Genomic DNA, 23,375 nt, shown 5'->3' on the forward strand with positions numbered 1-23,375 from the left:
TGTTGTGAAACCACAGCCTGAAAATGAGGTTTCGAGCAGCCAGGCTAACCAATGCCCAAAGAGCAGGAGGAGCATTAAGTCACCTGCATCTCCATCTGCTGCCTGGCCTACCTCTACTCCCTCATTTCTAAGAACTTTCCTGTTCTGTTTCATGGAGGGGAAGAGAGCCGTACTCTCTAATCCCTTTTATAGAAGTCCAAACTCTTTTGTGACTCCCTTAAGCCTCAGAGAGAATCAGCAGAGAGCAAATACATGACTTGCTTTTAAATTGGCTTTATGTACTGCGTGGAGGAGGCTGGAGAATGAAACGTGAGGTAGTTGGGGCCTGCGCTTTGTAACCGCAGGCCACTGGTAAAAATGTGCAAAATGAAGAAAAATTGAGCATAATGATGGAAGTTATGTGTCTTAATGTAGTTAATTTTCATCTGTGCTTAAATGTTTTAAAGAGCATTTTAAAAATAATCTTCTCTATGTCACGAAGGGCTGAGGTGGAGTCCTTCCAGTCTAAAAATGTTTCTGACCCGAGTCTACATTTAAAGGGTTCAAAGGCATCTTCTGCTTGCCTATTTTCAGATCAGGGTTTCTTGTCATTTTTCATACCATATTATCTCATTGACTGGAAGTCAATTTTTGCTTAAATGATAGATATCAAGCGTAGACTTGGCCAAGAATGTGGATGGCCGTGATGTTGGATGTGGTGATGACAATTTTCTCTCGTATCAGCTTTCTACTTTTATGCAGTCAAGGCCTTCTGGTCAAGGCCTGAGTCACCCTGGCTCCTCACCAGTGTTTTTTTTTTTTTTTTTTTTTTTTTTAAATCTTCACATACAGAGCAGCATGGGCTTTGTTTTGAGTTCTTGGAGTCTCAACTTTAAGCCTTAGTACTCAATTCCTGTCAGGGAATAAATTTTTGTAGGTAACAGCAGGTAACTACTTAGATGACGACAACAGACTTAAAGCGCTGATTTTATTTTCAACACTTTTACTGCTGCTTCCTTCCGCGCTCCCCCTACTGTTACCCCTTCGAAGCGCCCTGTTTTTATGATGAAGAAAACAAAACCAAAACCAATTTGAATTAGGGGAGGAGCGGCTCAGAAGCCAGCCTCGGCTGTCTGCGTTAGTTTAGGAAGCTTTTAGCGAGCTGCTGCCCAACTGGGGCCTCCCGGGCTAAAAGAGTCCGTCCGCCGAGCGGCGCTGGATAGAGCCGAGGGGCCTCGAGGCGGCTCGACCGGGGCTGGGTGTGTGGGGCCGTGTCCCCCCGGGGCGGCTCCGGCAGCTCCCGGTGTCTCCGGTGCCTCAGGTGCCTGGAGCGGCGCGGCGGAGGGATACGAGCGGGCGGAGGCGGCGCTGGCACGCGCGGCAAGGGCGGGAGGGACGGGAGGGACGGGAGGGGGGCGCCGCGGGGAGCGGCGGCGGCAGCAGGAGGGAGCCGGCACCGCGCTGAGGGGGTGAGCGCCGGGACGGGACGGGGTGAGGGGGGGCGGGGGGCTGCTGGCGTTGGGAATAAGCTTTAAAACCACACGCGGTTATTGCTGGGGGAAGCGGAGTGCCGGGGAGGATGCTGAGAGCGGGCTGGGATCGCTCCGTGGTGCTGCCCTTACGGTGCTTGTGGCGTGGGGGTGCTGGGCTTTAATCCCATGCGCGGGTTATAGGTGTTGTTGTAGGGCCTGCTTTCAAATGAACAACATGTGGCGCTGCACCGTGCACAGGCACACCCAAGGGTTTGCTGGCGGAGGGGCGCTGTCAGTGCTGTCACACGCTGTGTGTGTCTGTGGGAGCCCCTCAGGGAGCCGGCACCGCGGGGCTCCTGCCAGGCCTTTCCCCTTCGGTCCTTCCTTTGCTGACGGGCCAAGGGGTGAGAAATGTCGTGGTTTGGTCAGGTTTGTATTTAACGCAACGCTCGGGACCCTGATCCTGTGGTAATGACGGGTGCTTCAGCCTCCTCCTGGAGGAGGGAGCTCCCTGAGAGCCCAGGGGACGCAGTCGCTTCTGAGACCCAGCCTGCAGCGGGATTTCTGTGAAACCTCTGCGGGTGTGAGAGCTGGCACTGACAGGGAGCTGCAGATAAATAGCTCCAGCCGCAGTCACGGCTTCTCCAGCTTTGCTTCAAAGGCAGCTTTGCTTGAAAGCCAAGTCCGAGAACGTCCCAGTAGATGAGAGGAAGGTAACGCACCAGGTGTAGGTGAGCAGGAGTGACTGCTTGCCTGAAAATAGCTTTAAATCGCTCATGGAATGAACCATTGTATGAGTGGTGCTGCCTCTTTGCAGGCTCTGATGGATACCAAGCAGCTATGGCATACGTCAAAGCGGTATTGCTAAGTTTGTGTGAGCACGTGATGACTGCTCTTACCGCTGTTATAAGCGTTGTTTCCTCCAAACGTGTAGTGCCCGCGCTCCTGTGCACGATTTCAACCAATGCTCGTGGTGGATAGTTCCCAGGTGCAGGGAAACACATGGAAATGGCACTTCGTTCACGTGGCACAGGCACAAGGCTCTTGTGCTGTACTTCAGGAGTGTTTTGAACGGCATTAAAAAAGGGTTACGTTGCTTTACATATTTATGAGAATAAATAATGATGAGTAATTTTGACATTCTCACATAGGTAAGACTTCTTATGTTGGAAGATGCCGCTCTTTGGGAAAATAATTGTAATTAAACGCAATGGGACCGATGGAATTCACTTTCCACTCACTGCAAGTTCTTGTTTATTTGGAAGGTGAGAATGTGTTGAGTACTCGGATGCATTGAAATAATATTAATGATAGTTCCTGCAGACAGAATCTTTTTAATATTTACTTGCAAGAAAGAAATGTTTGTATTTGTGAATGCTGTTCAAGGTAGGAAAAGTGGTATTGGACTCACATTACTTGAGTGGAATTTACTGTTTGTCATCGCTTTTTGACCTTTCCTTGTTAAAAAAGTTCTTTTTTTTCCCCGAAGTTTCTGTCAAAGAGATCCGCTAGAGCTATGAGATTGCAAGTAATCTACATGTGACGTGTGTCCAATTAGCAAGTGGTGGCACTCTTATCTGCGGGCAGGTCCTAGAGAACCAACCAGTGCAGAAGGGAAAGTGGCTTGCATTCAACTGTGCTCATACCAGTGCTCTTTTGCATTTATTTTTATTTTTTTAATTATTTTTTTGGTTCTCCAAGGCCTCAGTAATGAAAAGCACGAGCTAGTATCAAGAATTGATAAATGTTTTTACTTCTCCTGACCTGGGTTTGCTCAGCACTTCTCTGATTGATTGATTAATATCTTAACTAATTATCCAGTCCTGCATCAGATCCCATAGTGCCAGTCTGTGGGAAGCACTGCAGTGTCAATAATACTCTTCTTTGGCTTCAGCAGAGCTGCCCAGGCAGATGATAATCAGTTTTAATGTCTTTTTAGGCTTGTCATGAACAGATTTTTGGTTATTTTACCTTTTTTCCAGTATGGATTCTCCGGCATTACAGAAACATAAGCTCCTGATATTTTTTTGTCACAGTTGAAAGCCTTAGGTGGTTCATTTCTTCCCGTTCATTGCCTAACGTCCTGCACTGGAGCCAGTCCTATAATAATTGGCTTTAGTGGCGGATGAAAAGGCTGCTTCTCAGCCACTCAGACACTGTTTTTTTTGATCTCTGTATTGTTAGCACTAGGACAGATTTTGGACAGAGTGTATTTTGCTGATAACGTGACTTAGAATCCAAGCTTTAGACTCCGCGTTTCTCTTTCAATCCTTTTTACTGCAGTGCTGTTTTTTCCACCACTTTTCATCACAGAAATTAGCACCAAGTACAGCATTCCCCCTGTTTCTTACCTGGAGAACTTAGTGACTGCTCTCTTGCCTTAGGTCTGTTGGCATGTATTAAATGTATGTGTCCAGAGAAAAGTGGTGGAATTTAAACTGCTGATCACATTCACTTTTTTCTTTGGTGGAGAAAAGGTTTCCCTGTGGTAGCAATAACTTTCTGGCTTTTTCCTAGTGTTCCAAACTCTTTTGGTGCGATAGACATCACGTTAAGTATTTCATTCAATGTATTTTCTTGTCCCTTTGTTCTTCTGTGTACAGTCATCCAAATTATTAGCTGAAATTTGGGATGTCAAAGCACCAAATTCTACAGCAGTGAGATTTTTTGTCTTCTCTGCATGTCTGTAAACTCCAATTATATTTTCACCTCTAGGAGAACAGAATGTGACATCCGTATCCAGTTGCCTCAGGTCTCAAAAGAACATTGTAAAATTGAAGTAAATGAAAACGAGGAGGTAAGATATGCATATTTTAATGACATTTGTATTGCATTGTTGCATCCCATCGGGCTACTGAAATTTTTGTTTTATTTCTAGGCAATCTTGACAAATTTAAGTACAGTAAATCCTACGCAGCTGAACGGTAGCTGTTTTCAGCAACCTGTACCTCTGAAGCACGGAGATGTGTTAACTATTATTGATCGTTCTTTCAGGTAAGTGCCAGTGACAAACTGTCTCTGACAGACAATGCCTTGATCCTAGAACATGTTCTGCAGCCAAACAGTGTGGGAAACTCTGTGGACGGTCTCTACCTGCCGGATGAAGATACAGGAGATAGCAGTAGATGAATGGGAAAACCTAAAACATCATTTTACCATTTTCAGAAAGATAATTTAGTTTATTTTGTATCTCTTTACAATGTCTTATAGAGCTTCTCCAGAAGGCAAGACGGCTTAAAGATTTTTTTTATTACTTTTATGTATTATATTAAGCTAAATCAATAAAGATAGAATTGTCTGGAGAGATCATTTTGATTTTGTTTCAAGGACAAACACATTTCTAGGAGAAGAGAATATTTTGATGTAGTGAAAGTACTTTAAAGCAATATGTTGGTATTGCTGGGAGTGGGACAACTCTTTCTAGGTCATTTATCTTAATAATGCGAATTTAGTTATCAGCTATTTAACCAAAAAAATGCTTGTTTTTACTTTTAAAATATTTCATCCAGGTTTGAATATCCTCTCCAATCAACTCCAAGAAAAAGGCGTTCCAGATCTCCAAAAGATGAAACGCGGCAGGTAAATTTGTGGTGACAGGCTTACTTCTAAATACATTGGTATCAGTATTGATAAGGATAAATTCTATTTCCCTGTTTTGTTGTGGGTTTTGTCTGCTTTTTTTTAAATGAGGAATATTTTTTCAATCGTAGGCTAGCTTTCCGTTTGAAAACGCAAATGAACTCATATCTTTTTTAAACTCAATATATTATTTTTAGAGTTATCAGTTTCTGTTAATAGATCTATTACTCATCTATTAAGATTATAGGCAACCTATTGAAATGAATCCTTATCTTTTTTGAGGAGAGGATAGGATGCAGGAAACAAAGTATTAACATTGGATATACTTGTACTTTTAAATGGGGATGTTTGCCCTAGAACCTGAGCATTTTTTTCCTCCAAAAGTATGTTGTTTTATGGGCTAGTAAATTGTTGGAATTTATAAATATCAAACTAAGTTTATCTTTTAATAATTGATTTGCACTTGTTTCTTTTTTTAATTCCCAACAATGTTTTAACCCTTCAAGGGGATATTGCTACTTAGCGAGTACTGTGGCTATTGAAGATTTTTGTACGTGATGTTTCTCTTATTTAAATAAAATTCTTCCACTAGGTCTGGTACAAAAGTGAGCTTAGAATGTGCTTGTACATGTTCATATGCTACAGCTGCTTTTAGAGCTAATAATAATAAAACAAGACTTGAGCTCTTGCTGTGTAGAGTATCGGTTAGTGTTCTTAAGTGGTGAAATACTCGGTTTTAATTTGAGTGCTTTTAAACCTGTTCAGTATGCAATGCTTACACATTTATAAATCTAGCGTTTTCCAATGTTCAGTAGAAAGCTAAATAAATATTTGTTGCTCTGCTGTAACGTTGTACAAATTTACAGGTTCTTCATGTTCAGCAGGTGGCAGAAGTGGAGTTATTACATAAGCAAACTTCAGGATCTAAAAGATCTTCAGGTTGGTACCTGTATTATAGGGGGTTTGTGTTCATCTTCCTCCTTAATTTTAATTCTTAGCATATGGAGGAAAAACAAGGTTGAAAAGAGCAAAATAAATATATTTAAAGATTTTTCAAACTGAGCACAGTACACATTCCTGTGTCAGTGTACTACTGCATTGTACTTAAATGCTGTGATTTACCCATGCCAGGGGAAAACACATTGTTGCATTCTGACAAACAGGCAGTAACACTTTTTGAGAAACAGTATTGAACGCTTTGCTGAAACCCCAAAAGATCACGTTTAAAGATCTCCTTCCTAACCCCCATCTCCTTTTCCAAAAGTTGATCAGTGTGCTTTTTCCTTGTCTGTTAGTCTCTCCATCTTTACATGTATTTCCCGTTGCATCTAAGAGAAGTGGACATGTCAGCATTTGTTTTAGTAGATGTTCATGCTGGTATATGGCAGTGTTGAGACTGTGGATGTGTAAATGTTCACAAGGGCTCAGCTTCTTGTGGTTTCGAAAGGCAACTTCTTGGATGAACCCTGCTAGCTGACTGCTCTCTGCGTGGAAAATGTGAAGTGAAGCATGTTACTTCAGGCCTCCAGCATGCGTGCGGTCACTTGCTCTGTCTCATTTGGGAAGTGCTAGCTCTGTTTTATTGTCTTGCTTTACCCTAGAGAAGCATTGGTACAGTTAGAACAATACAGCACCTGGGTAAATGCAAGACAGAAAACTGACTGAATTGTGGTAAGCCGATCTCAGTGATTGTTTAGTTCTGTGTTCACAGATTTGTCTTGTGGCAGCCGTGAAAGATAGGTATATAAGCCACCGAAGAAAAACAGCAGCATGAAATACAAATTGCCTTATCTGAATGTGGGATAAGGTCCAGATTGCAACTTAAAATTTATTAAACATTTCACAACTAATGTTTTTATTATGAGAGAATTGTTATTGTAAACAGAGCTTTGTGTACAGTCCCATATCCTGGAGCCTGGTTGCTAGCCTTGGTAGAGGAAAGGAGGGAATTCTCATCTGTATTTAAGGAACTTTACTTATGTTTCTGCTTTTTTTACATAACTTTGTTTTTGCTTTGCTTACGCTGTAGATCATTCTGAGTGCAAAGAACAAAATGCTGATGAAAATAAACAAAGTACAGAGGAAAATATGTCCAAAGCCTTACCAGTTAAGCTACAAACACCTAAATCTTCATATAAGATAAAACAATCTACTAGAAAGCAAACTGAAATGTCTCCCTTTAGTAAACTCTATGAAACGCTGAAACATGAGATTAAAGTGAAAAAAACTCTGCAAGGAGGAAATGTACCTGAAAAAGCTGGAAAAGAAGGTGGTAAGGGTGCCCTGCAGGAACCAAGTGCTCAAATCGCATCAAGTTGTGATCATGTAAGCCCTACTGAAGAAAAAGAAATTGGCATAAGTGAAAATAATGAAGAATATAAAATGAAACAAGAAGTAATTAGTTCAGAACTTAATCAAATCTCAATGGTAGGAAGTGCTACCAAGAAATGTTTTACCAGAAGTCCGCGAACTTCTGTTTCAAAGGAGATGACAAAAAGTATTCTCAGGAGAAGTAACTTGCAAGATCATAAGGAAGAAAGTACACCAGGTAAATCTAAAGGCACTGAAGTTCCAGCCAAAACACCCAAACCCAGTAAGGAGAATGACAGAAATGCAGCATGTCTGCTGCAGCCATGCTCCATAGAACGCTTGGGTTATGCAGATGAGGTGAAAATCTACAACTCTGCAATAACAGCAGAGAAAATAGCACAGACAACAAACATGACAAACGTTTCTGAAGTAGACAAACATGTTATGTCTACACCAACCCCCAGAAGGAAGAGTCCTCGATCTTGTTTCATGTCACCTACCAACGAAGCTACTGGGGTGGATTCTGTAAATATTGGTACTCCGACAGCTCGAGGAGATGTGTTGTTGGAACACAAATCTTTTTCAGAAATTTCAGCTGAAATTCAAAAGGAAGATTCAGTGTGCAGAAATGATAGCCTCCAACAACAGCCTTTGGCAGAAAATAAATGCATAAACCAGAGACGAAACAGTAAACAACATACACCAAGAAAATCGGGGAAAGTAGAAGTGCTGAAAGAAATCTGTGATCAGACAAATGTAGATTCAAAAAAGAGAGATTCTGAGTCTCCTGCTTCTAATTCCAAGAGTCCCAGAAGAAATGTCAGACAAAGTAAAGAATTTGTAAACAAAAGCATCCATTCAGAGACACCAACTTCAGGAGAGATAACATCAGAACTGGCATCTCCTGCTAGTCAGAAATCTGGCTCTGGAAGAAAAAGGGGTAGGCCGAGAACCTCTGAACTGTGAACTGAGAAAGCACTGGAGACAAATGCAGTTGAAGAACACGACAATAAGACTGTAGACAGACAGGACAGTGGAACTCAACAAGATCTGGCCACCAATGGGTGTAATCAGAAATCAGATTTGGAAGATACTTGTGTTCTAAGACCTCGGAGATCATCATCAAAAAGGTCTTTGGGAAGTGCTAGTGTACTGGAAGACAATGAGGCTGTTGCAGAAATGAATGTTTCTGACCTGTTGGCTGAAGAAGAATCAGGTAAATAGATTTCGCGCCTTGTTGGCACTTAATTGGAGAAAATCTCTTAATTTTCGTGAGAATTTTTCCATTTAAATATATAATTAATTGCTGATACGTTGGTTCTGTAACATCATGTTTTTATATATATGACCCTAAAAATAACCAGTAATTTCTATAAAATTTTCTCCAATTGAATGTAAATGAGTTACTTTCTAATATGTTTCTGCCTTTAAAATGCCCAAGTAAGCCTTGTTTCCTGTGCTGGTTAAAATGGTGACTTCCTGGATTCTTTGATTTGTGGAGATATATTCAATTATTGCTATTTTTTGTTTAGGTAACACAAAAAGAGTGTCTCAGAAGAGGAAGAGCGGTGATCTGTTACCTCAGCCTTTAGGCAAGCGAAAAAGATTGTCTTTTGGTGGTCATCTAAGTCCGGAACTCTTTGACAAAAGTTTGCCTCCCAACTCACCCCTTAAACGAGGTGCGATTCCTGCAAGGCTGAGCTTACCGTTTGGAGGCTCCCCACGCGCAGTGCTGAAAAAGGCTCAGGGGCTGAAGCACTTTGCAGTCCAGGTAAATAAATGCTGAGGCTAATCGAGTCGCTAAGCTAAGTGATACGAACAGAACTTGTAAATTCAAAGACTTCTAAAAATGAATTCAAAATGAATAATAAAGATGTATGTTAGGAAGTGGACATATTGACTGGGAATTATAATGGTATTTTTTAATCAGCGTTTTTAAACTTTTTCCTCCAAAGGAGGATGTGCAGCTTATTGTTCGTCTACCTCTCTTTATCCAGGGGGTGTGCTTTATTTCATCACACGTTTTTGCTTGTTCTCATGCATGTTTTGGAGTATGTTTGTGTGCTTGTGCTTAACAGCAGAATCTACTGGCACCAGTTAATCATAAATAGCAGAAAAGAGACGCAATCTAGAAAGAGTAGTTTGTTGCCAGACTATGCAAGCTATGGCCGTGTGGCTTGGCCAGAAGTCTGAAAACATTCAGCTGCTGATTTAAGCTAGTGAAAGCCTGTAGTGCACTTTATGGGAATAAGACTGTTTTGAATAAACTAGAGTAACAAAGTTAATTTGTTCAGTTGGATTTGCACAGGCCATTGGAGGCTTTTGAAATTTAAAAGTTGTTGCCAATTTGCTTTCTTCTTAGAGAGTAACATCTAAGACTTTTTCAACTGATCTGATGCTATTTTATACTATTGCATTTACTTTCAGAGATAGAAAAGAACACTTGTAGTTTAGCTTTGCACAGTAATTTTTTGTTATTTTTTTTTCTACCAAGAACTTTCTGTATGTTTGCAAAAAGAAAAAATGTCACCAGAAAAATTGCCAGCCCAGACGCCCCCAGCTGCCTCTTCCCCTGACTCTGGAAAAGCAACACCGCAGCTTCCTACAGGCTCTCCAGCACCTTACACAAAAGGGCGTTTCTCTGTTTCGCACATCACAACACCATCACCAATTGCAGAAGAGCAGAACGGTGTTGCAAAAGATATGAATACAGGGGAGAAAAATGGTGCCCTAGAGAAAACACCTAAATCTAATGGTGTTAGCCAAGATGATAAAACCTCAATGGCAACACCTAACAACTTAACAAGAAGTTCACGACGTAGTATGAAGACTCCCATGAAGAGGAGGAGTGGTGCTGTAGCAGTTATCAGTTCAAAAAGAAGAAGCGGTGCCTCTACTGCCAACTTACTAGGTTTGTTTCAGCAGTTAATTTTAATATGATTTCTACTGCTTTAAAAAACAGCTACAAAACTGAAGTAGTCCTATTATTAGTTTTATTCTGAGACCACCAAATGATCGGTGTATATTCTGATGGTTTGTGGGATTTTTTTTTTTTTGAATCATCTGAGAATTGCAAAATTTTATGTTCTCACACTTATCCATCGCTTTAGCAACTAGATTTATAACAAGGTATTTAGAACGCAAATCCTAATACTCAGAAACTGAAAAATGGTAGAATTAAGGTTCTGTTTGTTAGGTTAATTGCGGTATTGATCCTCCAAGTCCCTCAATTTGGAGTAGTATATAACTGATACAATTTCAGTTCAATAATTTTTGTTGGTGAAAACATGCATTTTACCTGTATTCAGCTTAGTTTCTTTATGCCTTTTTCCCTAGCCAGTTCACACACTGTCAGTTGTAGACTGGACTGCCTGTAAGTGTTGGGTGTATGGCAGACATCATGGATGATAACCATTGAGACACAAATATTTTAATTGTTGAACATTCAAATTCAAATGTTGGTCAAAATAGTTTTGATACCACTGGAAAAATTGAGAGGGAATCTGGTTCTTGAAAATTTAATCTTTATGAAAACACTTAAAGATGAGATGTCTTTAATTTATGAAAACAAATTATATCAATTTGACTCTTTCAAATTTAAAATTTCCCATCAATATCAACATTCATCTGGCAATTTATTATTCTTTGCTATCTTCGTTTTTTGTAGAATCATTTTAAAGTTGTGAATAACATGCTGTGTGCAGTGTCTGTGTGCAGTGTCTCAGTGATAGTCCTATTATATGGTGAGATAAAATCACAGGCCTTCCTGGTTAATCCTGGATATGTTTCACTTAAAACAAAAAACAAACAAACAAACAAAAAAAAAAACAAAAAAGAAAAAAAAACAAAAAAAACAAAAAAAACATTTTTTTGCTGTTAAACCTTACATTCTGTTAAGGAAAAATTCAGGTACAATAAAGTGCAAGACTGAAAGGCTTATGGCAAATTTGTAATGAGGAAAATATTTCACAGAATCGCAGAATATCCTGAATTGGAAGGAACCCACAATGATCATCAAGTTTAACTCCTGGGTCCTTAAATGACCGCCCAGAAAATCAGACCACATGTCTGAGAGCACTGTCCAAATGCTTTTTGAACTCGAGCAGAGAGTGAGGACAGAGTGAGGTCAGCACTTAGCACAGATTCTGGAACTGTATGACGCTTTTTGTTGTAGAAACGTACTGGATGCTTGGACACTTGTACTGGATGCTTGGACGCTCGTACTGGATGCTTGGACACTCGTTAAGATTCAGCTTGAAATTGTGATTTCTGACTGCAGCAAATCCTTTGGAATCATAAATAGCTGTGAAGTCCTGTTTACACAGCTGCCAGTTAAGGTTATCGTGTCTGTTTTGCTTCGTAGTTGCGAAATCTTGGGCAGAAGTGGTAAAATTGGGTGTTGCAAGACCACAGGCAAAGGCCGTTAAAAAACGTGCCCCAAAACGAAGACCAATGAAGAAGACAACACAGTCACCAAAGGTATTTGTTTTACTTCTTTTTAAGGTTTGGGGGTTTGCTTAACCTTGAAACAGCTTGTTGGCATTTAACTGCAGAAGCTGGAAGTTTGAGATTTTGGCAAGATGTTAAATGGGTATTGGTGTCTTTCTCACAGCGTGTAAATCTACTTGAATTTACTGAAATGTATTAATTCAAAACATCTTAAGAATGTATCTAAATAACTAATTGTGTTGGGTGGATGGAGTAAGTATTTGTCCCTTGTCTGTAGTTGAAGCTGTAGTGCTGTTTGAAAGAGGTTCTGTTCCGGTTTAACCACTTTACGTGGTGGTGAGGTTGGTCGTTGGATGATGGTGAAGGTCTTTCCCAACCTAAAGGATTCTATGCAGGTGGAAAGGAGTAAGACTGAAAGACTCTCAGGATAATCCCTGAGCGTTTCTGAAAGCTAAGAAAACTTGTCTCAGATGCTCATTGAGCGTAGTCACTCAAATCTTAAACGAATATATGAGCTGCATTTCACAACGAATCAGCCCTTTAAAGTAGCTGCAATTTAACCACTTCTGTATGCCCAGCAGTCTGTATTAGCTAAACACGACCAATAAATTTGTGGAATCTCTTGAGTGATTCTGGCTAGGTTTTAAATAAAAGGGATCTTTGTGTCCTAATTTTTATTTATTTTTTTCCTTTTTTTTTTTTTCCTTTTTTTCCTCCAGAAAGAAAAATAAAAGGTCATTTTAGCACAGGTCATGCAGAATCTCCTGCTACAGTAGTTGTAGGCAGAGCGCACTCTACCACTGGTAGAATAGCTGGACAGGTCCCTAAAGTGGTGAAAAATCCAATCTCGAAACAAAACTTGAATATGGATGAAAGCTTCACAGGTACGTTGTGAGATTTTTAAAACCTGTTACTGGTTCTGCCAACTGTGCACTTTTTTTTTTTTTTTTTTTCCGAAACAAGTGCTCATTTTTCTGAATATAATTTATAGGGCTGGCTGAGATGTTTAAAACTCCAGAAAATACAAGTGGAAAAACATCACCTTCAAGCACTGTTCGTGACAGTGATCTTACACCACCGTGCACGACAATGGAACACTTCTGAACTGCGTACTCCTGAAGAATCTGGTATGGTTGTTAATTGGAAAGAAATTATTAAAGTATACTTTGGGGTAGCTGTGTCTGCAACTCACTGATAGTGCATAGCCTAATGCTAGGCAGACTTAGTGTAGAGATAAAGCATCTTGCAACCATTGATTTTTTTTTTATCATGTATTGGAGGACATTTTCCAGTAGTTCCAGTTATTTTTTTTGGTAGGTGTTATTTTTTTATTCATTCAGTTTTATATCGAACTTCTAAATGCTGAAGTATTGTTTCAGGCAAACCTTGTGTTGAAGCATGGCAATCCTTTAATCAATTGTCAGGGGATACATCTAGATTCAATGACAAAATCTTACGGCAGGGAGTGGTTATGCTGTAGAATTTTGCAAAGATTCTACTTAAGAAAAATGTCAGATTAGGAAGATTTGTGTTAAGATGATCCTTAGCTTTTTTTTTCTGTCTTTTGCATATGACTTTGCATATCAGTCGTGTTCCTGAATAACTCAGAATTCTTTAAATTCTGTTTTACTAAGAATTTAGCAAAAGTGAGCATCTAGTGAATCACCAACCAAAATCAAGAATGAATTATCCAATATTCAGAGTAGTAATACTAATGATTTTTATCAGATTAAATAAAAAATCATCAAGGTTTTTTAGGCTTAATTTTTTTAACGTATGCTGTGCCTTGTAGGAGCTAATTGCCTTCTTGCTAATTACCAAACCAATTGCTGAAACACAGTTTTGGATTTAGCTTGTAGAAAGCTTTGGCTGATTGAATCCATTTTTTACTTAGTTATACAGCGATTGGAATGTTTGGATTTCCTGCTTAGTTTGTTTGCCAAATTAGATAAACCTACTGTTTATTTCAGGAGAGATGATGGTGTCACCATTAAATACTCCAGATTCTTCAGGAGAGATACTGGATTGTCATGACATCTCAGATTTGATGAGAGAGGAGGAATCTCCAAAGTCTATATTTGAAATAATGTACTGCAGAATTCCAGAAGGAATAGCTATGCTGGAAGAAGATCTTGATGTGGACAGCGTATCATTAAGTGCAGAGAAACAAGCCTCTCAGGTGAAATTGGAAAGTAAAAGGAAAACACCAGATGAGAAGTTGGAGTCAGTCAACGTTGGATCAGCCATCAAGCAGCCATTAAAAACCCCAGAGAAGAAGCCAGGACTTGTAGAGGTCCTGTCGGGCATCAAGCAGCTTATGAAGACTGCCAAGCAGAAGTCAGAGGAAACAAAGGTAAAATATTTTCTTTAGCTTTTGGAAAGAGTTTATTTAAGCTTGGAGCCTGTGGTTGAAGTGAACTCTTAGGCCATCTAATAAGACATGTTTTATATCATTGTATTTTCATTAAAATATCTCATGCACAAGACCTGTGGCTGACAAAATACCTTCTGGAAGAGCACCTGATGTTTATTTGAAAACAGTGAAGTTGACAACCTGTGTTTTCCTTGGTAGCTTTGTCCAGGTGTGAATGGGTAAAAACCAGAAGATGCAGCTGAGTACAAATTTGAAGGAGCACTTTTTTTCTAGTCATTTGTTTCTGTTATGTTTAAAGCACCCTTAAATTACTTACAGACTACAATGGAGTTCTTTCTGTGCCTTCCTTTTCATAAGTGGGATATATGCATGTTTGTTTTTTTTTTGTACAGCTTCTTCATAGCTTGTAGATTAAATTCAAAACACTTTTTTTCTTTAAACATCCAAGAGCACTGAGCTTTTGCCAAAATTTGGTGTTACCACATAGTCAGTTGATTGCTCTTCATGCCCATAAGGCTTTCATTCACTGCTTGCTGAATGGACACCAATTCTACTCTGTTTGCTTGTATTAGTATGTACTTTGTTTAGAGGAACCCTACCTAAATGGCTGCTGAGGCTGCTCTGGGTTACCATTTTGACCTTACAATTCGCACCTTCATCACTCTTGTCATTGGTGTATTTTATTAGCCTCGATTTTTGTTGACTCCTAGATCCATAGATTAAAATGAGTATTGCTGGTCTGTGTAGAACTACAATAAAACACTTCAAAACATTCAAATGATTTAGATTCAATAACCCTCTTTTTCTAATCTTACTAGACAATGTTCAGCCCGTTTACTGAATGCTTTTTAAAACTCTACTGTGTTGTCTTTCACTGTAAAAACTGCTACACTAGCTCAGATAACAAGTATTAAGTTCAATTTTGTGGTAGTACCAAATATATGATGCAGTTAGCAAACGAAGTTGGCTTCATTTTCTCATAAAGTATTTGGCAGGACTTTTTTCAACTGTTTCACTCCCAATTTTCTATTAGTTAACTATTTCTTGTCCTGTCAGACACACACAAAAGTATTGATTATTGCTTATTTCCTTAGGTCAGGTCAGAAAATGTTACGGATCCTAAGCAGGAAGATGCTGTAACTGCTTGTACTAATGGCAGTCGTGAGTATGGTAAGTACAAACACTTTTATTTTAACTAGAGTAATAATGAATATGCAGGACTGTGTGTGTTGTTAGGAAGTTTCAACGTGTTGTAAAAATTCCAAATTATATAGTATGGAAGGAGCAAATATCTCAGGGAATTTGAGCAGTAATCTGTAACACAAACCAGTGTTGGCATTCTATTGGTGTTTAAAAAATGGTGTAGTAGTTTGATGTAATAACGGTGGCATCTCCAAACATACCAGTGTAAAAAACAAACAAACAAAAAATCACCTGTTGCTAAGGTATCCACTTAAAATCACCTTTATTTGCAAAGACTTTCAAAATATATCTTAAAGCTTGAGTGCTACCTGTCAAATAAAACAAATAACTCTGTGTACTAAACTGGGTTTTATTCTAGGAGTCTGTTTAAATCCCTGTTACTTTTTAAAATAAAATATGATTCATTTGAGCAAGACCGCTTTACTGGGAAAATGAAAACTCAAGAGATACTTTGATCGGGCATAGTTATGTATTACTTTTGATTGTGCTCTTTTCTATATGACAAACTTTGTAGGGGGGAATAAAACTGTTTTAGAAGACAAAGGAAATACTTCACAAGATAAAGATTCTCAACAAAAGTTGTCAACTAGTGAAGACCACTCTACCCAGAGACTAACAAGGGGCAGACCAAGGAAGACTGTACATCCACCTTCAACAAAGCAGTGTGAAAAGGATTTAAATTCAAAAGAATTGCAAGGTCTGGAGAAAAAGAGCATCCAAGAAGAGATGGGAGAGATCAGTACTTCAACTTCAGTAGCTAAAAATACAGGAAGAGGAAGGAGAACAAATCTTTGCATGGAAAAAGAAATTGTTTCAAAGCATCCTGTTGAGAAAACAGTTGAAACTGTTTCACTTGTGGAAACGCAGGTTGATACTCGAAGACCAAGAAGAGGTAAAACTAAGGAACCTAAGGAGCTAAAACATCCTAGTGAGGATCTTGAGTCTTCTGAAAAAGATTCTTCAGTGCTACAAAAAGATCCTGCAAATAGGAAACAGGCTTTGCAGGAGTATGATATCAGTAGCACATCTGTAACTGAAGATGATCAAAGCAGAAAGACAGAAGGCGTATCTAGTAGCACTCAGGATGAAAATCACCAACTGCAAACAGATTTAAAAAAATCTGAAAACGCATCTGACAAAGGTAGTGTAGAAGACAGAGAAGAAATTCTTCTATTGCATCAGAAGAGGTCTAGAGGAATGAAAAAAATAGAAAACACAGAAGCACTGCTTCCACCCAAAAGACAAAGAAGAGCTAGGAATGAACAGGTTGAACAAGCTCCTTCAGAGGAACTTCATGGGACGACAAGGAAACTTCGTAAACACCAATCAGCAAAATTACTACAAGGTGATGAGCAGACTTCTGAGACTGCCCCCACAGAAGCATCTGGAAACAGAACTGAACTTGAAGTAAAGGTAACAGAAAAAAGAGGTAAGTCTTCAAGAAATGCTAGAAAACAACCAACAGAAGTAAAACCAGACATGTGCGGGATGGCACTTGAAAATACACAGAATGTTCAGAAAGCCAAGGAGACTTCAAATGAAACCATTACGGAAACAAAATCACCCACCAAAAATGAGAGGAAAGTATCTCTGGGAGATGAAGCGGAAAATGCTCAGGAAAATACTACAAAGGCATCTCAAAGATTAAAGTCAGAATCACCTTCTGGAGAGACAGATAAAATGCCAGTAACTGTTCTCAACTTGGAATTCAAACAAGAAGCAAACAGAACTAGAAGCAGGAGAGGGAAAAAAGACTCTTCAGAGAAGAAGGCTGATGAATTTGCCCAGGATGTAAACAGCCTAGATCTTATGCTTAAATGTAAGTCAGAAACAGAGGAATCTTCTCCCAAAGAGTCTTCAGCCTCTAGTTGTGTCAAGCAGGCACACCAAGTAATGAAAGACCAGAACAACACAGCTGACACATTGGTAACTGCTCTAAACAGTGATGGCATTGCTCATAGACATCAAAAGCAGACAAGAAATGAGCAGGAAGCAAATGAACCAAAGCAAACTGAAATCCTGCAAGAGAATCGAACACAGGCAAAAGCAAATGCATCAGCAAGGGACAAAAGAAAAGAGATTGATCTAGCAGCAGAGGCAAAAAGTTCAGCTTCTCTCCGGAGAAAACGTGGCTTGTCAGAAACTGATGACAAAGAGGAGAGTACTAATGAAGAACAAAACGTGCTTTTGGAATCGGTGTCCTGTGCAAAAGCAAAGCCATTAGGAAGGGGCAGAAGGAAAGAAACTCCTCCAGTGTCACACACAACTAATTCCATTTCTCTTAGAAGAAAACGTGGTTTGCCAGCAGATAATGGTAAAGAAGAGGCTCTTAAAGATCAAAATGTTCCGTTAGGAGCAGTTGTTTCAAGTCTAAAAGATCAACCAAAAAGAGGCAGAAGGAATGAAGCTGCCATATTATTAGAAGCCACAAGTTCTACTCCTGCTCAGGGAAAACGTAACTTATCAAAAGAAAGTAGCAGAAATAATAATCATAGGAAAGCTAAACAAATGATTTCTGAAAAACCCTCTTCCGAAGAAAAAATTGACCTTTCAAAAGGGTACTCAGGGAAAAAGTGTAGTATCACTTCACTGGCTGTTAGTTCTAGTTCACTTCAAGGTTTGCCAGAAGATGGTAAGAATGAAACTCCCAAAGAGCAACAGGGTATACTTTTGGAAGTAACCCAATCAGGAAAAGAAAATCCATCGAAGGCAGGCAGAAGGAAAATAGTTCCTTCCAAATCTGAAGAAACTAGTTCAACCTTTCTCAGGGAAAAGCTTGTCTTGCCTGAAGACAGAGGTCAAAACGGAATCCTTAAGGAAGGTGAAGGTACAGCTCTGGAAAATAACTCATCCCAGGAAAAACAAAGGCAACTGAGAAATAAGAGGAAAAATGTACAATTCAAACCAGAGGCAGCTACTTCTCTTCGTGACAATGGCAACTTGCCTGAAAACGGCAACATTTCGGAAATGCAGTGTTTGATACCCACTGGTTCTGAAGAAAGTAATCAGTCTGGAAAAGGAAAAGAGGTTAACCCTACCCAACAGACAACTTCCACTTCTCGCAGAAGAAAATGTCTGTTGCCAGCAGATGATGTACCACCTAAAAAATCAAAATCAGGTGAGGAAAAAAAAATATTTCTATTTTCTACATATAGCTAAGTTTAGAATTTTGTACAGGTTGTTATTACTGTTGGCTGCCATAGTCTAATGTAAATAGAGAGTGGGTCTTTAATGTAGCAAAGAGAGGTAAGTAAAGAAGGGGCTAGGTTATCCTGTACAAACCAGATGTTTCTCCAAAGCAGAATGGATTGATTGTATGGCATCTGACAGCTGTATTCCTCTTCTGCTGAGTTATTCAAATGCTCTCATGCTCTTCTGCTGTCTCAATCCGTAACTTGCAGGTTAAATAACAGCAATTAACTAACTTACAGGTGGTTATGAGCATAGCATGATAATTACATTTGTAGCACCCATTGTCTGTGCTTGTTTTCTCCTAAATACCATCTAAGCTCCTGCTTTTGTATGTCCAGGTTTTGGGTAGCTTGTACAACTTATCCGTGCTGTAATGAAGTTGGTGCTAGAAGGACTTGGAAATGTATTTGAGCTCAAATGACAGCAGAAGTTCCACATGTCTCTCACTTTTCCCGTTTTTCAGTTTTATTTTCCCCAAGCCAATAGAGCTCTAGCTTCAGACACTTGAAATATTCCCTAAACCTTTCAGCTGGATGTGATAAAATTTTAAAGATACCATGTTGTAATAAATTATCGTCAAATAAATATAATAAAATGGAAGTAATGAATCTTTACAGATGCACAAAGAATTTTCTGGCAGGTTATGTTCATTAATCCTGTTGTGATTTGGCCATGCTCTCGTTTCATTTCTCTTCATCTCTTTATCTGTTACGTGTGCTTATCCAAACGTAACACGTACATCTATTGTGGCAGGTTCCCCTCTTGGTTTATTGACTTCACACTTCTGCTAGTTTTCACTTCTTGACACTGCTACATGCACCTCCCAAAGGACTGATCTCTCCCAGTGCTTTTCTACCGGTCTGAATAGTTTCTGTTGGGGGGAGGTCCTTTTTCCCCACATGGATTTTAGTGGTGGTGCTTGGGTCGATGCTCATCTCTTGGAGCAGCTTCACTGGTCTGTGCCATGTGGATTCTTCCAGAAGCGTCCAGTGTGTTTGTTACAACTACAAGCCTGACTTTGCAGTTCTAGCTGGACAATAAATTAGTTGCTGTACATTCATTTTTGCTGTTTTTTTCTTCAGTGTTAGATATGTTTTAGTTTTACATATCAGTAGAAGAATTTTTAGCTAAAATAATAGCTAATTGGTTTTGGTGCTCTCATTAATGTTAACCTACTTTCAGAAATAGCTGTATGTCCTTGGGGACCTATTTTAAAGGATATTGGATGTGCAGAAGTGTGGGTTTTGTAACTGGTTTGTTGAACTCATAGATGTAAGCTTTGGAACGTAGTCATTAGGGACATCTCCCTTAAAAAACAATGGAACTGAAGATTGACTTTCTATAAAATGCTTGATTTATGATATAAATTTCCATTTAATATTTCTGTCTACGAATAGAGAATGATGAAAACGGATCACCCAAAAACGGGAAAAGAAACAAAACTGAAGAAAAACTTGAAGGCAATGTGAAGACAACTCAGACTGCTGGAGGGACGAACAGGACAACAAGATCAAGCACAAGAGCAAGTGCAAGAACAAGAAAATAGTCTTAACAGTTAAAGAGCCAGTTTTTAGAATGATTCTGTAAATGACATTGGAATTTTTAATGTGACTTGACTTACACTCAGATTTTAAGTTCAGATTTTGTAAAGCTATCGCTGATGATATTATCTAAGTACTTTTCTTAATATGTTTACAGATATGATGCCGCCTGTTTTAGTAGATACATATAGTGGTTCCTATACCATGCGATGCTTGTGCAGAATGGCAGGTAGAAAAATAAATCTTTTATGCTCGTATTTATCCCCTTTTTTATGGTAATGAGTACAGTAGCCAGGAAGCCATGTTACTTTACTGCCAGTGTAATTGTAAGCTATTTTCTGCTTAAATTTTATGTGCTTAAGTCTTGTTTTTTCATTAAAGTTCTGTAAATATTCTTTTAAAAACTATAGATTTATTAGTAGAACTACTATGAATGAAAATGCTATTTTAAAAAAAATAATTTTACTGAGAAGTACGGGTTTGTAAGCCATTAAATTTGTAAACAATTTAGGACTTAAGTGTTTTGTGTTCTTAGGAATAATTAAAGATGTAATTACTACTGTCCTCTTACAACCAAATTTAATTTTTTTTAGCCAAATGCCATAATTTTTGGAAGTGTAATGTGGGTGCCTCTGAAATTCAGGCAATTCTCTTGTAAACATGGCCACGCTGTGCAGTGCTTGTAAAGGGAGGTGAGCACTGGGAAGAGGAGCAGTGAGCGTATGAGGTTGCGATGTTGCCCTTTTCAGAGCTGCAGCTGATGTGGAGTACTGAATGTGGTTTGGAGAATATTTTCTAGAGGTCAGTGTCTGCGGCCTGTGGATAATGTTGGCGTGCACACATCTCAAAGGGTGGTAGCTTTCTGTTCCTCTATTAAATGCAAAAAAAAAAAATAAAAAAAAATTCAGCTCAGGTATCTATGCGTTTTTAAGACCCCAGTTAAGAACCTACATTTTCATATAGTCTAGGAGGAGTAATAGATTTCTATGGAAGGACAGATAGAGTTTATTTTCTGATGTTTTTCTTAGGGCTTCTTTTGGAGAAGATGAATGGCCCTTTGGGCAAGTTCTGATTTGTGAAATCCGTGTTTTCAAAGTGTTACCACAAGAGGAGTGAGGGGTTGCTTCCACCAGCTTAGGTTGCAGCCTCTGAAATGAGAGGAGTATCTTCACCCAAGATGTTTAATTGGGTCTGTGGTGCAGGATTTATGATCATCCCAAATTCCAGGACATGTAGCTTCATGCTTCTTGTCTCAGCAACAACTCAAGCAGTAGGTCTAGACTAGTGACCTTGGAGTTTTACAGAATTTTACCGATTTTACTGGATCTATATGAAGTCCTTGCATGTTGAACAACTCCAGTTTCCTTGCACTCATTTTCTCCTGCTCTGTTTGTGACTCAGTCTCCTTAACTGCAACAGGGAGACTTCACAAAGCCATCTTCATGAACCTAATCCTGTATCGGCCCCTACTGGCTGCTGCTTAGAAGTATCCCTTTTGGTTGGTTTGGTTGTTTTCCAAAGAAACCTGGTGATAGCCACCAACAGATTCAGAAGAGAAACAGGACAAAGCAGCTTGGCATTTGTAACCCCTTGAAGGTGATGTGCTTGGGATCAATTTGTCATTTGGCTTAGTAGCTTTCCCTATGCAATGTGGGTAGAAAGAGGAAATAACAGCAGCGCTTTGACCTCTGGAAGCTCATGATATAAGTACCCTTCTAGGTCAGCTTCACAGCCTTGCTGTCTTCCGTGTTCCAACCTGTATTTTTTGTTCTTGCAGTTATGTAAGAGAAGCAAGTGCCTCTAAGTTGCTCTTTCTCTGTCATTTCAGTCTTTAATATCATCCCATAATTATTCAAGGCAGTAATTTCTAACAAATCAAAGTCCTAAGGCACACCCCAATTTTTATTTTATTTTTTTTTTTCAGAATGAGAACAGGGCTGAACTCTTGTGCTGTGAGAAAATGCTCCATTTTAATTGCATCACACACAGCCTTAATGATAAGGGATCATTCCATCTTCCCTAATTTAGCTAGTACGTGTTCGATAGTGAGGCGGCCTCCATACCAGAGGAGATGAAAGCCTTGGGCAGAGGCACGGAGTTGTGAGGGTAGAGGAAGAACACTTGCCAAGTTTCCATCACTGCATTGAAGGAGCTGCCTTGTTTTCCATTCAGTAGCTGCAACTAGGATATAAGAGGGCATCTTGGCCTCTGTGCCAAGCTGTGCAAAGTGAAGAGCTCGTCAGCGAGATGAGCAAAGGGGCATTTTGTTTGGGTTTGTTGAGTGTCACAGGTTGTGCAAACAAGACATTCACCACACAAAAGCTGTTCTGCATAAATGTTACTCTTGACTCATTGGATAAAACCTAATTAAGGCTTTCCTAACAGGGCAATATTCTTTTTTTTTTTCAAACAAAGTTCTTGAAAGAAGCAGGAGGGGGGATTCTCGGCTCCTTTTCACAAACTATTTCAGAAGAACTGAGAGAACACCCTTAACTAGATAGCGCCGCTAGGAGCAAATCATTTTTCATAGCACCTGGCACACTGCGTTAGGGTATCACACATCCCACCACTTCAGCTGTGGTCAGCACGTGTCTGCTGATGAGCAGGGGCTAACAAAGCATGCCAGAAGCTGGGCTGTGACTGCTTAACCCCACTGCCACACAGGGCCTGAGCTTGCTCCCCATGCAGCCACTCGGGCTTATTAATTGGGGCTGCGATCCACAGGAAAGTAACTGCTCTGTGGTTGTTTTCTGTTGAGCAGCTAATGCTCAGACTAAGTAAATTGACTTGAAATATCTAATTAATAAGTAAATAATAGTCCATAAAGAGCAGCTGACTCTGTCTGCTGAGATACTACAGAAATGGGGCTTCGCTTAGCAAAAGAGGTCCTAATGGCCTTTTGGGGCAGTGCAAGAAATTCCCTTCTAAAGATGATTGTTAGTTTTGTCCTTGCTTTTATTCTAAAAACCAGCCTCGTCCTAACTGACACCAGCAGAAAGAGTCCACACTCTTGTTTTAAGACAGTATCTGTGAATTTCATGCAGCAGAATTGGTAATTCTACAGGTCACGTTAAAGGTTTTATACAGGATTTTAAACTCAAGTATTTGGTGTCTCTGATTTGTTTTGAAGTCTGTCTCTTCAAAACTAGTAAACTGATATACATGTATATATATATGTATATACATGTATTTTAACAAGTTTTAAAGATCAGCAGCCTATGCACATCATTTTGGGGAGCAATGGTAACAGTGGTTTGAAGTAAATTATGCATCTGT

The 23,375-nt window shown here is 39.4% G+C and overlaps 2 protein-coding genes across 5 annotated transcripts in view; one reads left to right on the top strand and one right to left on the bottom strand.

The window, feature by feature from the left end:
- The window catches only part of LOC140002784 (serine/threonine-protein kinase RIO2-like), a 100,107-nt gene that overhangs the window by 62,544 nt on the left and 14,188 nt on the right, over nt 1–23,375 (bottom strand). The window lies entirely within an intron of this gene.
- LOC140002772 (uncharacterized) lies at nt 1,044–10,766 on the top strand. Of its 3 annotated transcripts, none has more exons than XM_072039991.1 (9): nt 1,044–1,300; nt 2,603–2,716; nt 4,167–4,248; nt 4,330–4,445; nt 4,961–5,030; nt 5,897–5,969; nt 7,060–8,556; nt 8,873–9,111; nt 9,805–10,766. In XM_072039991.1, exons 2-7 carry the CDS (start codon nt 2,625–2,627, stop codon nt 8,304–8,306), a joined length of 1,680 nt encoding a protein of 559 aa, XP_071896092.1. In that variant the 5' UTR covers nt 1,044–1,300; nt 2,603–2,624; the 3' UTR covers nt 8,307–8,556; nt 8,873–9,111; nt 9,805–10,766. The 3 variants fall into 3 exon arrangements, with proteins under 3 accessions (XP_071896092.1, XP_071896090.1, XP_071896091.1); XM_072039989.1 differs by having other exon boundaries at nt 9,835–10,763; XM_072039990.1 differs by lacking the exon at nt 9,805–10,766 and having other exon boundaries at nt 8,873–9,232.

The sequence above is a fragment of the Anas platyrhynchos genome, chromosome 6, assembly GCF_047663525.1.
Source record: "Anas platyrhynchos isolate ZD024472 breed Pekin duck chromosome 6, IASCAAS_PekinDuck_T2T, whole genome shotgun sequence".
Taxonomy (NCBI): Eukaryota; Metazoa; Chordata; class Aves; order Anseriformes; family Anatidae; genus Anas; species Anas platyrhynchos.

Excerpts from the sequence above, each read along its gene's own strand:
- LOC140002772 (XM_072039991.1), top strand. The coding sequence starts at position 2,625 with ATGCCGCTCTTTGGGAAAATAATTGTAATTAAACGCAATGGGACCGAT. Across the intron at positions 5,031-5,896 it reads CAAAAGATGAAACGCGGCAG|GTTCTTCATGTTCAGCAGGT; the intron begins GTAAATTTGTGG and ends ACAAATTTACAG. Across the intron at positions 5,970-7,059 it reads AGGATCTAAAAGATCTTCAG|ATCATTCTGAGTGCAAAGAA; the intron begins GTTGGTACCTGT and ends CTTACGCTGTAG.